Source organism: Anser anser (genome assembly GCF_964211835.1).
Source record: "Anser anser genome assembly, chromosome: 10".
Lineage (NCBI taxonomy): Eukaryota > Metazoa > Chordata > Aves > Anseriformes > Anatidae > Anser > Anser anser.
Window position 1 is genome coordinate 9,860,661 of NC_139730.1, and position 15,428 is coordinate 9,876,088.

The following is a 15,428-nucleotide window of genomic DNA, read 5'->3' on the forward strand; positions in this document are numbered from 1 at the left end:
TACACTAGCAACAAGTCCGTAAGGCAACTCCAGCAATAAGCTAAACCTGAATTTTTCTACCCCATACACATGTCCAAAAATAAATCATTCTGTATTCCTATTCAGAGTGGAAATTATTTAATTTTTCAGCAGAGCATCCCCTTAAGGCATCATCTATCTTCAAGTGACTCAAAGTACTGAGCCCAAGAACATTCTCAGGCCATATAAACAGGTATCCATGGCATTATTACAGCATCTATAAATTATCAGCTGCCTTCAACTCCCTCCTTGCTCTTCATTCAGTCCTATCTATTAAACTGTTTGGACTGGAGTGTGGATGATTCTTTGCAAGGTACACAGCTCCATAATCAGCCCCTTAACAACACCTAGATACTAATATTAAATATACTATGAGAAAAATGGATAGCAGATCATTAAATACCTTTTGTATCACCAGTGTTTCCAGTCACTTCAGATGAATTTTCACTTGGGGGCTTTTCTGACAGTTCCTTCCCTTGATTTGCTGCAATTTTTTCTGCATGTCTCCGTTTTGCAAGTTCACGTCGTTGAGCTATTTCTTCTTGAGTTAAAGGCCTAAATTGTATTTTAAAATATTAGCATTTGGAAACGCCCCTTACTTTAAAATAAATTAAATTGTAAGAATTAGAATACTACATTCAGCGTAAGAAAAAATTACACTGAATGCCTTTTGTCCCCATGATACCACGTATTTTTAGTCAGCTAAAATAAACAAACTCTTCCTCTACCATGTTTAGAAAGAGGTTACCATGTTAAACTTCTGTTTATTTCATTAAAATAAATCTAGTTTCTCCCACTGATGTGTGAATTCTCACTTTCTTGGAAAAGTTCCAAGCCAATTTTAAAAATTGCTTTTCACACCATGTCCAGTATGTTATTCTGAACTAGAATGACAGCTAAGACTAAACAGTGTATTAATCCAGACTTATCTATACCAAGCTAGTTAGAAAAAATACCAGACTTTTATTCCAAATACACAGTGATCAAATATTGTCATTTCAATGAGCTTGTGATATTTTTACTATTCTAAGGTAGTCTTTACAGTAAGTGTTCAAATGCAAGAGAAAAACTTTGCCTTCTATAGTGACTTTTCTACTAAGTGAATAGCTTCATAATGGACAAAAGACTTCACTGAGGAAACAAAAAAGAGAATTGTAATATTCTGATGCAATTTCCATCTACTCACTGGCAAACCCTAACTTAAAATAAAGTGCTTTAATGTAAGATTTAAAGCAAATAATAATAATAAATAATATTAATAATTAAAGACAGGCATTATAGTCCTTCCCTAAGGCCGTTTAAACAGATGATCCACATTTTTTTTGTGTAACATGCTGTCAGGTGCCTACATTAAAAACCACTTTTATTCCTGTGGCTTAAAAGATGAAAAAAAATAAAGATATGTAGACTTGTTTCACTGGAACTACAATGCTTTCAATTTTATAATTTTTTCCCCATTGTGAGCAATGGAAATATATACCATTTTCCAGCATTAATAAATAATTTGTTTCCAACACAACAACCAATGTATTTTTTACATTATATAATTATTCTTAATAGAATTCTAACCTGAGAGAAGAAATGGAAGAATTCTCTCCATCATAAGCATGCATTTATAAAGCACAACTGAACAAACTAATCACCAATGTTATATGCTGACTTCATCTCAGGAAGTGAACCTAATCGCATAACAAAACCCCACCTGCATGGAGCGTCCTTACACCGGCATTTGCTCATGTGCTGGGGGCAAGGCCAACACTTCTTAATATTAAGATGGTTTAGGATTCTTTCACTATAAAGCACCCAATATGATGAACAGAACACTAGAATCAAAAGTGTCCTGTTAGTTTTAGCTTGTTTACTAGCCTTAGACAAGTCACCTTGTCTCTCTAATTTCCACACTTGGGAACTACACTCCTTCTCTGCAACAAAACACTTCAAGATTTGCTGAGCAGTAGTAACACTAATGAATAATAAAGAGAAAGAAAACAGCAAGAAGCTCTACAACAGAATGTTTCTTTAAAGAACAAGCACATAAATATCTCTTAAAACAAAACAAAACAAAACATTGAATCACATCCACAGATCACATGAACTATTCCACACTGCCAAACAGGGAAACAACCCACTTCTCAGAGGTCAAAGTTTTTGTCTGTAGACAGTAGAGACACTTACTGGAGACTAAGTCTGACCCTAACTGGATTAGTTAGTTCAGAAAGCCATGAATAAATTATGCGGCTGAGACCACCTCAGTGTCAATACATTTATTATATCATAATACATATTCTGTTTATTGCATATCCTTCAGATTATTTTAAAATGCTTAATAGAACCCTTCATTTCACCAGAAATCTTTTTAGGACTTGAAGAAATCAAGTGTTATATTGTTATGTATTTTATATAGTTGTTATTTATTAATTATTGTGCTTAACTTGATCCAAATATTCAACTCAAATGGGCAAAAAACCTATATACGAGTTAAAAATATCTTTTAAAATTACCTATCAGAAAACCTTTAATCCCCCTGGGATAGAATGCCAGAATTTGATGCATACTTTCAGAACTTAGAACCTGGAACAGATTCACTACATACTACAGGAAAGGCAAAAATGAGAAAAAATGCCCCTGTAAACTTCTCAGAAAGTTTTTCTTGTTTATTTATTTTAAATAATCTCTTACGCAGTCATTGTGACAGAATTAAGAATCTGCATCTCTGAAATTTGGGACAATGTGTTATTTCTGTTTGATTTGTTTATTTTATTGCAAAAGAGAGTGAGTCTTAACAATAGAAAATGCAAAGCAGATGGTGGAGAAGAAAACTTTTTTTTATGATCATTTTTTTCCTGAAGGCAGTTGTTCAAAGCTATTTAAGGGTTTGGAATGTCTGAAAAATTCCCAGGGGAAAGAGATTGATAGGGAAAGTACAGATGAGACAGCCAAGGGATAAATGCAGTCTATATATGATGGCATAGTATGCACATGAGGACATATGTATGCATTCCAACACATTTTATTGTCCAAAAATACTTTTCATTTGTGTAAATAATCCTGAGAGTAAAAGAAAAAGTTTGTTTGTCCCCCTCCTCCCTACTACTTCTGTGTTATCTTTAAAAGTACCACTATATTTAGGTATCAGATAGCCCTTATCACAAGTGTTAAAGGTACCTTAAAATTCTGAATGCACTGGTTGCAACATAAGTTGCAATACACATAAGCCTAGTTAATTATATTCTCAATTTGATAAGAAGCAGATTGAGTGTGGGTAGGTCTTTAGCTAGTAGGTAAAAGCTAGACTTCCACCCTGGTTTGTGTCAGCATCAATTTCCACAGAATTAGTCACTCCCAGTAGGATCATTAGAAACCACAAAAAAGAGATGTTGTTGTCGTATAAATCCTTATACATAATGATAACACACTGAAGCAGAACACAGCACAAGATTGTTGCAGATCCAGTGTCTTATGTGCATTAATCTCCAGTTTAAATTATATCCTGATTTATTCAATTTCTCCAGTTGGTGAAACCAATGAGAAGTGAAATCAATTTTGAACAAATTGAACTTTGAAACTCTGAACTTTTGGGTAGACCTGTGCGGTGTCAAGAGTTGGACTTGATGATCCTTAAGGGTCCCTTCCAACTCAGGATATTCTATTCTATTCTATTCTAAATGCTGACCAAACCAGATGAGATGTGCTCTTCTCTTCCTCTCCTCTACCATATTTCTTCCCTCCCCCTTTTTCAGTGCATAAGAAAAGCTACAACACCTTATGATACTGGCAGAAAAAAAAAAAAAGATCATACAGTCACAGAAAAAACAGTAAAAGTAACGAAGGAGAAAGGGAAAGAGATTCTCTGCCTTCAAACAGATGCTGAAACATTCACACTGCACACATGAACGAAGCACAAGCAACAGAGCTGACTTAGATGGGCAACCACATTATTACTAACTCATCTTCAGCTCAACCACATCGTAAGCAAAAGCTGTGGAAATAACATGGCAAACAGCGTAACATACACAACATTGTCATCCAGTAGATTGTTGATTAAATGCATTGGACTAGGTGAAATTAACATGCTAATGCCGACTTTTTCTTTATTCTCATAGTCACTAAGGATAACTCAGTTTAGTTCAAACAATGACAACTAAACTTCTTCATCCTGTGAATAACAGCTTTTCTATCCTTCCATGTTATCAAAGAGAGACTTTGTTCCAAAAGATTTGAAAAAATCATAGTGAATAAACAAAAATTGGCATCTGATTTTTTTAGAGACACTCTTACATTTTTTTTTTTTAAAAAACTTTTAACTTTTAGACCATTTTACAAAGGAAACAAAGTCAGAACAACTGACTTCTAAAAGACTGATACTACCCACAACAGGCTGAGAATACTTTCTCTCTATATAATTTTTATCAGTTTAAATTCCTTGACCTTGCAGACATACGCTTGATTCTATCACACTAAGGAGGTAATTTCTGTTACCATCTTAAAATCCAGGTAATTTACAGAGAATCTTCTGCATTGCTCTTCATGACTCCACTCTTCAGAATTAAGTTCTACTTCAATCATTGGCTGCTGTTCTGCTTACCATCTGGTACTCAAAGACTTCAGACAACCACATCCCTAGGGACAGCTCTCTCAAGTGCAGCTTGTTTGTAACAATCCAGCACGGAGTATGTCCAGTGGTCTTCCTAATCCTTCTGAAGTACCTGAATTCCTGGATTAAATTGTTTAATGCTTTTGCCTTGAAATCTGCTATATATTATTTCCCAGCCCAGAACTAAGAGCCTAAATTTTGAACGGCAACATCCATAAAGATCACTTTTAAGAACTATTTCCATTCATAAACCAACATACAGTAACTAAAATTATTTCATGTACTTTCTAATGCAACTACAATCACTATGCAATTCACAGAAGGAACTGTCTGTACACAAAACGGACAACTGAAAATTATCCAAAACAGTATTTACATAAAATGTTACACAGTGATCTTACAGAACTTCTGCAAAGAGGTATACTGGATACATTTTCCATGTTATATTGTACAGGGAAGATCATTCGCTCTGAGACACATAACAAAACTAAGATATTAATATCAAGCTGTCATACCTTATCTTGAAAAACGCCCTTGGCTGATTTACTGACCTTTGATTTATCTCGCATACTAAATATGCAATAAAGAGAGATGAAACTTGAAAGAAAAAAACTCTTCCAGAATGTTATATGCTTTTCTCTCTAAACTTGCAATTACGCAAACTAAACATGTCCAGAGATTCAGACTCCATCTCTTAAATCAGTTCCAAAGATTTTAGCTGGAGTCAAATGTATGCTGTCACAATGAAGTTTAATCATAATGTTTGTTTTTTCATTTTTGAACAGCATATAGTACTCTATTAATTATATAACTGGGTACCATCTTCAAACGTTAACTTGTAAATCTGACAATCTGTTCAGATGACTCATGTCAAATTCATTTCTAATGCACCAACTACAAGTTAGTACAAACTAAACTTCTGTTTAATGCAAACAGAAGATGATGGGTTCGGCTCAAAGTGAAGTCACTGAAAATCATATTGCTTTTAAATGTAAAAATTCATTTACTCACAAGAAGATAGTAATTTTTTTTTTACAGAGCTGCGATCTTTACAAATGTTCTCGTACTTTGATCACAACAACGTAAAGTGTTTTCAGCTGAAGGCTGGGCAACAATCACAGGATTTACATTTTTTAATTTTTTTTTACAATACAGTCTTTAGGAAACAATAGAAAGAAAATTAAGTACGCTACAATCTCTTGGCTTAAGACATGTAAACAAGCTACACCACAGAAAAAAAGATATTACCATAGCATCACTAAATAACCTTGGTGTTATTACGTGAAGCAAGCAGTTCCATAAGAAGCCAGTCTGGCCCTATTTTCTGTTGGTTTTAGATATTATAATATCTAAAGTGAAGTATAATCACACTATACTCTTTTAGCAGGGTCCTAACTTGTCTACTCTGCCCAACCACTAATTTCCACAAAATTTACTGGAACTTGGTATCTGTAAAACTCTCCATCTCTGTCTGATTTGGTTGGAATTAGCAAATGATTTCACAAGTTCAGGCAGAAGAAACTGGAAGACAAAGTATATTTGCACAATTCTCACTTCATTATAAAATCTGCTAAAGAAAATACCTCAGTGTCATAGTGGTACAAGATAGAAGTCATTTTTCAAGCCTTCCCAGAGCAAGATAAATATAAGCTGCCAACCAGTTGTAACCTGACCACAAATTAATTTTCCACATCTTCTACTGTTACAACAACTGACAAATTTTGTTATTTAACCAGTAAAAGCAAAAACCTAGCCATTTTAGTATCAAATCTACTGATTCTTAAAGTCACCTTTTAGAGGGTATTAGTTGCCAACAGCAGTCTCAGAGGAGGTTGTTTTAATTAAAACTCCTCTCTTTATCATTTACTGTATACCCTGAACTTAAATCATTTTGCTTTCCCCAACCTATGCTTAAAAAAATATTACAAGCAGATGGCAGAAATAAGGCGAAACATAAAAACCGCAAAGTCAATTTGCAGCTACTAAGAAAATTACAAAAAGATAGCATTATGCAGTATTATCTTGCAAAACGAGAGAAAAAAGACAACAGAAGCATGGATCTACTTTATTCTCTCTAGAAGTAGAAGAGTGTAAGCCTTGAGGAGAAAAAAAAAAAAAAAACAAGCAAGCACTCTACGGAAAAAATCTGATTTTTACATGTTTTAACGTGCTTAAAAATATCCAACACTGAAAAGGATGCATATAACCTAGCCGACAGTTTGTTTGGCAGTCAAACATCAGAACACACAAGTACAGAGTTATGTCCCTTGAAAATTTACAGGTAATTGAAACAGACAATAAGTATTAATGTTTTTAAATTGGTCCACATGAAACCACTATGATAATGCACTATTAACCTACATATTTTAGGCATTCTTTATTCCTCCCTATGTTCAGGAATTCTTAAGGAACATTCTTATGGATCCTTATTTGATCCTTCTGGTTCAAATACTCAGCTCAACACTCAATTATGTTAAGCACAATCTTCTCTGTGCAACTGTAAATAGCATACAGTGGCCATTATAATTCAAAACATATTTAGGAACCACATTTAGACAGTATGTTTTTAAAGCATCTATGTTTTGTTTCACCATCTTTCCTTCCTTTTTAAAAAACAAACTCCTTTTCTGTTTCTTCAAGTACTGCTTACCTGTAGAATCTTAACAACTAAAAAACTAAAAAACACATTCAGCTATATTACTATTTTTCAAAAAATAGAATCTGTCACTTCAAAACAAAATCGCTAATGCTACCTAATCAGCAAGATTACATGGTGCTGATAATGACTGGTTATCACACAGAAAAGTCATATGGTTTATTTTAATACTAGACAATTAGTAACTAATTGAATAATATTAAAGATTGCAAGAAACACTTTTCAAACTATCAAGCAAAACACCACAATTTTCTATTTACTGAAGAAATCTGGGGAAAGGACATATTGCCAACAGCCATAGCTAATACCCCACAAGTCTACTAGAAAGAATTCCAGGCCAGTTATCACTCTTCTGCATTATCATCTCTAAAAACCTAATTTTCAGTGACTTATCTAGACACGTTTTGTATTTTGTTTGTATTTTGGACTAGCTCTGCATTACTTGAACTCAGTTAAATATAATCCTTCACTCAGCTCAATGAATAACTTGAGCTCTTTCAAACCAGATCAATGATGGTCAGAACTACAGATTTGTTACACAGTATGCATCACAGCACAAAAATGGAATCTCACTTGTATTCTTAAAACCAATAAAATTAAGCAGTGCATTTTTTCATATACAGAGAGAATACAACCAGGAACTTACAATGCATAAGCTTCTGTACTGAATGCATAATTTGAATAAAAAATTGGAGGCACTCATACACACTTTATGCACCAAAATACACGTACCATGTTACATAGCAAATTTCTTTTACATACTCTTTCTTCAGTTTGGGGAATTTTTTCCTCTCATTTTCTTTTTTAAAAGAAAAAAATTTAACACATGGCATATAACCATACACATAAAACAGCTCCCTACCTGAATGGGAATGACTGAAGAGAATAAAAAAGGCAAGTGAGAAAGATAGAAGGCAAGTATCGGAGAAGACCTGGATAGAGTTTATCCGTAAGGCAGAGTGCTCATGCAGAAGTACGCAAATCACACAGAATGAAAATCGGTATCATTAGTACTGGGAAAGCCAGAATCTCTCATATACAGTCTTTTGTGTGAAACCCCAAAACAAGACTTGCAGTAGACTTGCATTTTTTTTTTTTTTTTGACTAAAATCTTGAAAATATGTCCAAAGCTCTCTGTGTCTGGTGAATGTAAAAGCTACCTTTCTCTCCATGTTCCATCCTCATCATGTCAAAGAACCTTGTTCATACCAACCAATAAAAAGAATGGGTAACGATCAGTGGTAGAATAGCCAGAAAGTGTTAACCTCAGTGTGTTTGTAATGAAAAATAATTTCTCTAATAATGAGAGTACCTATCAGGGAAAGCAGGCAAAGCAGGAATAGCAGTGCTACACTGATACCTGAGCAGGAACTTGCCTATCAGATCCAGTTAAGGACAGAACTCGAAGAAAAACAGCACCATCTAGTGTTTGGTCAATCCATAAGTGCAATGCAACTTTTCCCCTAAAGTCAAACACCACAGGAAATAATTTTTTGTGTGGATGATTTTAGGTTAAGTATGATAGCAAAAAAAGTCTAGAGAGTGCCTAAAACAAAAGCAGAAAAATCTTCAAATGTTAATACAGCAACATGATCTTTTGCACAAATATTTATCAGTAATAGTTTAATTTTATAGAAAAATTAACTTCTGTATTACTTCGCTGTACAGTGACAATTTTGGAGTTTTTATGATCATGAAAAAATGAAACGAAAAGTTTAAACAGAAGTTGAATACAGATAGTGTTTCAGAGGCTTAGAGGGATGAAACATTAAGTTGAATCCCATTCTTATAAACTCACCAGAAAAGTATGTTTCTTCTGCATAAAGAGAGAGAGCTTCAGCTAAAGTATTGCACTTAAGTATGTCAGGGAAATGAAATCAAGAAGGATCCACCTCTCAGAAAAAATAAGGAGGCCATTAAATAGAAAGCTGTAACAAAAAATCTTCCAAAACTGCAAGAAGAAAATCTTGTAAAGTACTTAATGACTTTCAGTTCTGTGCAAAAAAGTTAAGATACAAGGTTTGGATCATCTCCATTAACCCATTTTATTTTACACTTCCAATGGACTGGATGAATGCTTAGCTTTTATGCCAGATTTGAAGGGAAATGCTTCTAGGTACAAATGTAAGCTGTCATGATCATGCAAACACAAGCTTACTGAAAAGGTATGAAAGAACATTATAATTCAACAGTATTTTCAACCAAACATCCTGAAACTGCATCCAATGTATGCACTAGGACAGTTTATTTGGACAAAAGCACTACTCTCCAATAAATGCTTTTTTTTTTTTTATCCCCAAAAGATTTGCTAAATCCTCTAAAACATATGATTAAACAAATCTGATCTTGAACTCCATCAGAAAACCTCTTTCTTAAGACTGTATTGTATCTCAGATACTTGTGAATTATTTTCACAGATCTAAAACAACTTAGAATAGTTCAGATGGAATGAACCTTCAAAGACCGTCTAGTCTAATTGCCTGACTCTTCGGGGCTAACCAAAAGTTAAAACATATGCTTAAGGGCATTATCCAAATGCCTTGTGAATACTAACAGGCACGAAGCACCAACCACCTTGCTCAGAAGCCTGTTCCAGCATTTGACCACCCTCACAGTAAAGAGGTTTTCCCTGATGTGCAGTCTGAACCTCCCCTGGCACAGCTGTGTTCTGCTCCTGCACATGCTGCCATCAGTTATGAGGAAGAAGAGACCAGCACCTCCCCTGTCCACTTCCCTCCTCGTAAAGTCATAGAGAGCAATGAGTTGCCTGTTCTCTTCCTCTTCTCCAAACTAGATGACCCAAACATCCTCAGCCTCTCCTCACAGGACATGGATTCAGCCATTTTACCAGTTTTGTTGCCCTCCTCTGGATGCTTTCGAGGACCTGAACATCCTTTTTGTATTGTGATGACCAGAACTGCATGCAATATTCAAGGTGAGTCAACACCAACGCTAAATATAGCAGGAGAATCTTGCCAAAGCTTGCAACATAACTTTATTTCCTGAAGGTATCTAATGTAGATCAGAAGTTAAATGTCACATTTCCTTACCTTGGTTTATTGTGTGGTAATGCCTTTGCATCAACAGCAAACATTTTGGAAACAAAGACAATAACTGGGGCCGTTCCTTCACTACTGCATTTCATAAAAGCTGAACAAACATAAAAGGAAATTATTTGCATTTTTTTCCCAGCAGTATGGACAAAATTAGTTTTCCATGAATTTTATAGGAATTCGTGTTTCTCTCCTATTTCAATAAGTAATATACTAAAGACAAATTAACAGAAGTGGAAAATTACTCTAACCATATCATTTGATAACTCTACCTCTATCTTCAAGTATGTTTCACAATAAATTTAAATGAGCAAAAGTATAAAACCAGAACTTCTCATAATAAATGAGAAACTATACATATTCAACTAAACATGCTGTTTTGATATTTAAAATTGAGTTCATAGGCTGGTTTAGATTACAATGACAAAAACACAGAACAGTGTTTTGTGTTTAACATTTAGACTGAACTATTCATCCAGTGCCTCAAAGTATTCGTCCTCATTTTAAATTAAAGGCCGAAGTCCTACAAATGTCTAGATGCTCATGTCTTTGTGCAATTACAGCAACTTTGCTACAGGAATGGATCTTTCTCAAAGGCCGTAAGATCCACACAAAACACATTCAAAATTTAGGAAATTCCCATAAACAATTCTTTTCATCAAACCTGGAGCTCATCATCAAATCCCAAACAGACAAAACCATTTAAAGTTTTTATCAGCATAGAAAATGCCGTCTTCTCTTCTGCCTTTTATATTATGTGTGAAAAGAATATATAAAGTGCTTATGCAAAGACTACAACTTAGAATTAACAAGATACTCAGTAAAATGTGATGTACTCCTTATTTTCATAACCAAGTGCACTAAAATCCAAGTTTATATAGGCAAATTTCTTCTAATTGACTTAAGTGTATTCTATACTGTTTGAAGGATAGAACCTTTGTTTTACTTTGGTGAAGGACAAAAGCATCAGTTTCTTCACCCCAAGAAGCAATTCCTATCAGTCTGTCTATTTGACAATCACATCTCAAGTTGGCATTTGACATCTCATCACTTCAGATTTCTTAAAGCTCTCTTTTAAATACTGTTCTATAAACACCTTTTATTACACATCCAAACTTCAGAAATCCTTTCTTTCAACTGTTACTAGCTTAGGCATGTTATCTTCTTCTAATTTTTATTAAACTAATTCTTTAAGTATCCAAGAACATTCATTACCTTAAAACAAAATACATTGTTATAAAGCACATTCAGTTAGAAATACAGTTTTCAGAAAAACAAATTAATACATGTGAGGCCTATTTTTCCCTGTACATACCTATTTGAAAAGACCATATGGAAACATTCTTTTCTAGACTACTGAATCTGGGGGAAAAATATCATTTTATACAGAAGTTCCAACCCTATAGAGGAGATTACCACATGTATATGGAGAATTACAAGCTTTGTTCACCACTGGACTAATAACATATCAGCACCATTAGTTTCAACTTTGATTTTCAATTTTGTTGAATACTTAGTTCAGCTTCAACAGCTCTCATCTGTCTTTGAGGAATACAAAGTCAGTAGTTCTCCTTTTCAAGGCATCAGAATTTTTATGACCAACATGTACGAACACAGTTTTTATTTACAAATAATACACAACTAGAAAAAAGAATACTAACATGTTATGAAATTTTCTGCATTCAGTACAATAAGTTTATTTTCACTACTGCCTATATATAGTTCTATTACTGCTTGTAGAAAAGTTATTTTCTATAGGTCTTCCCAGTCTCTCAAAATTTTGTAGCACAGGACTTGGTGACTAACAAACTTACTATGTATGTTTGCTTACTTTTGCTTACAGACATCCCAATGTTCAACATAGCACCTGAATATACTGCTAAACCCTTCTTGAGGAGGAACTCGGCATGAAATCCTGATCTCAATGAAGTCAATGGCAAAACTTAAAATCCTTAAAACAGGATTTTGTACCTTCATTTTACATTCCAGATAATGAAATACATTTGTTGCTTTGGAAGTCTTTTGGCTCTTACTTTTATTTACTAATCTTTTCTCATTCTTGAATGTTATAAAATTACTAACAAATCAATTTATATCTTGAGCTATGAAAACGTAGATGAAATACTTAATGACAATGTTTGAGGTGATAGCTAGGCTACATCTTACTACTTCTAATAGCAATTTTCAGTACATAAGCTAACTTGCAATAAATCCAACAGAAAATTGTTTTCATTTTAGATTATCTGGACCTAGCTGGACCTAGTTTAGATTACCTGGACCTAGTTAACCAATGTACTTGTAAATATGAAACCTAAGTTCAAGCCCCTAACAGCTAATAATAAATGTTTTTAATACAGAAGACAGTAAAGCATTCTATTATTGCTCAATTAGAATCTTAGAATCATAGAATATCCTGAGTTGGAAGAGACCCACAAGGATCATTGAGTCCAACTTCTGGCTCCATGGAGGACCACCCAAAAATAAAACCGCATGTCTGAGAGCACTGTCCAAACGCTTCTTGAACTCCAGCAGACTTTTTGCCATAACCTCTTCCCTGAGGAGTCCATTCCACTGCCTGACCACCCTCTTGGTGAAGAACCTTTTTCTAACATCGAGTCTGAACTGCCCCTGTTACAACTTCATGCTGTTCCCTTGGGTCCTGTTGCTGTCACCAGAGAGCAGAGCTCAGCACCTACACCTCTGCTCCCCTCGTGAGGAAGCTGCAGGCTGCCATGAGGCCTGCCCTCAATATCCTCTTCTCTAGGCTGAAATGAGTTCCATGATGAACTCTGCTGCTTAGAACTAAATACAAGCATTAACCTCATAACCTCCCCAAATCCCCAGTTGGAGTCTTAGACTTTACATCATTTGCAGCTTCAGTTGTCTAAAAACCATGAACATACGGCATTAAAGAAAAATACAAGGAATAAAAATAAAACATACTACTATGATATGTCACTGATAAACATCAATGTTACCACAGGTAAAATAATCATGAATCTAAGTAGAGGTTACTATGCATCTTATGATCCAAAGACAAACAAAACAACCAAGACTGAAACAACTTCAATGTTAATGGCAGAACACTTACCACTTTTCAGTTCCTGAGTTTCTGGTGGTAAAGAATCAAATGTTCTAGCTCCAACACACATCAATTTTTCCACTCTTTCTGCAGTGATGTCAAGAGGACTGGGAAGCTTATTACACACCATGGCTAAAGCGCATTGCTAAGGACATAAAGAACCTGTTTATATTTCCTTACTGAATAGAAATAAAAGGAAGCATGCCTTCAATGTCTATTTCCCTAAATCAACAATATCATGCATTAACTGCCATCAACAACAGACAGCTAAAATCCAGCTCTGTCGCTAACATTTGTACATAAAACTATGTAATAAAAGTAGTATTGCTAAAATACCTCCAGTTTCATAGAGTACTTTCCCAATAAAAAGGTGGATGTTGAAGCATGAAGTTGGTTGAAATATAATACTAACCGTAGATATGTAACTTAATACTATGACTGAGAAAATCAGTCCAGCTAGCGTAGGCATAAACATGAATAGAAGAAAATCATATTTCAGTTTGTGATGTGTTATGTGAGCACTCTTCCAAGTCTACAAACTGCCAATAGAACAAAAAGTTGTGTCTTTCTTAAGGATACAGAGGACTGCATCGGATATTGGTAGCCACTGGCTACAAATGGCATTAAGATGAACTTTGGGGTCTGCATGCCGTGACTCCCGTGCACCAATTTTCAATCCCAAAGAGGTGATTATCTTTTCAATTTTTTCTTTGTCTCTGTACAGGAAAATACAAGCCATATTAGCAATGCATAACAAGCATCTATAACATTCCTTGTTTGAGTATTTCAAAAATCAACATGGCACATGGAAAGTGATTCCATGAAGATTTCATAGGATCTTCTCACCTCTTCGTAACAGCTTCATATAGACTCCATATGTTGTCCAGCACCAACTGCACAAACAAAGGTTTCTTTCCTTTTGACTGGTAAAACAAACAAACTAGTTAATTTTCAGCAATTCCTTGCTTTTACAACAGGCTTAAGACTGCACTTCTAACTAATCATTTTCATAAGAAGCAGATAAAACCTTCATTCAAAAATCAAGCCGGTTGCCTGTTTCTACACATGATCCCTACTTCAAAAGTTTAATAAAAATGATGTTATAAGCCACAAAATAAACCTGGAATTTTGAAGCGCAGAACAAGGGTTGCAATTTCAGAAAAAGCGTCTGACAAATATGGAACGTGTCTATCTTGAGCCCAGTTATCACCACTTAACCCCCACCTCTTAAAAAAAAAACAAATAATAAATCATTACATGAAAACAGAGGAAGTCCTGCCTTCTAACTTTGAGTGGTAGAAACACTTAATGCAAGACAAAAGCAGTTTTCAGGCCAGTATCTCAGTACAGCATTCAATTACAATTTGGGGCCTCACTAAGGCAAAAGATTTTCTAAATCCTAAATCCTCAGCTGAACCCCAAAATCCTAAATCCTTAGCCGCTGAAGCACTCTTCAAGTCAGATGACAGAGGCCAACTCGCTACTCAGGTTCCTACACTGCTAGTCTTCCATTCATCTCGTATGTTTTACTCTATCCTGAATCCTTGAAGCTGGAATGCCTCTTATTTTGTGAGCAGAGAGATTTAAGAGCAACAGTGAGCACTATAAATTGGATGAGAGTTCTTTCCTGTAGCCTTTGAATGGTTAAGTTTTTGAATGGTCTCATTTCTAAGGCTACCATAGTAACGTTATGCTTCCACAAATGTTGACTAGACAGGTGCTGTGATCAATTCTCAAACCGCAAAATGAGCAGTTGGCCAAAAAAAAAAAAAAAAAAAAGAAAACAAACTAAATAAACCACAAGTAATATTTCTGACAACTGCCCTACCTGATCACCTTTCATTATCTTCTTTGCTTTTGTATTTAGATAATAATCTCCCCATAAAGTCTTCAGAAGCACTGCAGGCTTGATTCCAATCTTCTGGCTGTACAGTTTTGCAAAATGCTCAATGCTGCAAGAAAACAAAAGGCAACTTGATAAAAGCGTAATGTTGTTTACAGGTGTTTATCAGCCTAAGCAAGTGA

General features: G+C 34.8%; 1 protein-coding gene across 3 annotated transcripts in view; it reads right to left on the minus strand.

Annotated features, from left to right (window-relative positions):
* Window positions 1-15,428, minus strand: part of EFL1 (elongation factor like GTPase 1) — a 71,878-nt gene that overhangs the window by 48,967 nt on the left and 7,483 nt on the right. For 2 of the 3 annotated variants that reach the window (XM_083849619.1, XM_083849618.1), the window contains exons 8-13: window positions 15,232-15,355; window positions 14,250-14,326; window positions 13,983-14,119; window positions 13,413-13,535; window positions 10,319-10,418; window positions 422-573 (exon numbers count right to left, since the gene is read on the minus strand). In XM_083849619.1, coding sequence (XP_083705745.1) covers window positions 422-573; window positions 10,319-10,418; window positions 13,413-13,535; window positions 13,983-14,119; window positions 14,250-14,326; window positions 15,232-15,355 — 713 coding nt within the window. Of the gene's footprint in view, window positions 1-421; window positions 574-10,318; window positions 10,419-13,412; window positions 13,536-13,982; window positions 14,120-14,249; window positions 14,327-15,231; window positions 15,377-15,428 lie in introns of all 3 variants that reach the window. The other variant, XM_083849620.1, reaches the window with a different exon arrangement.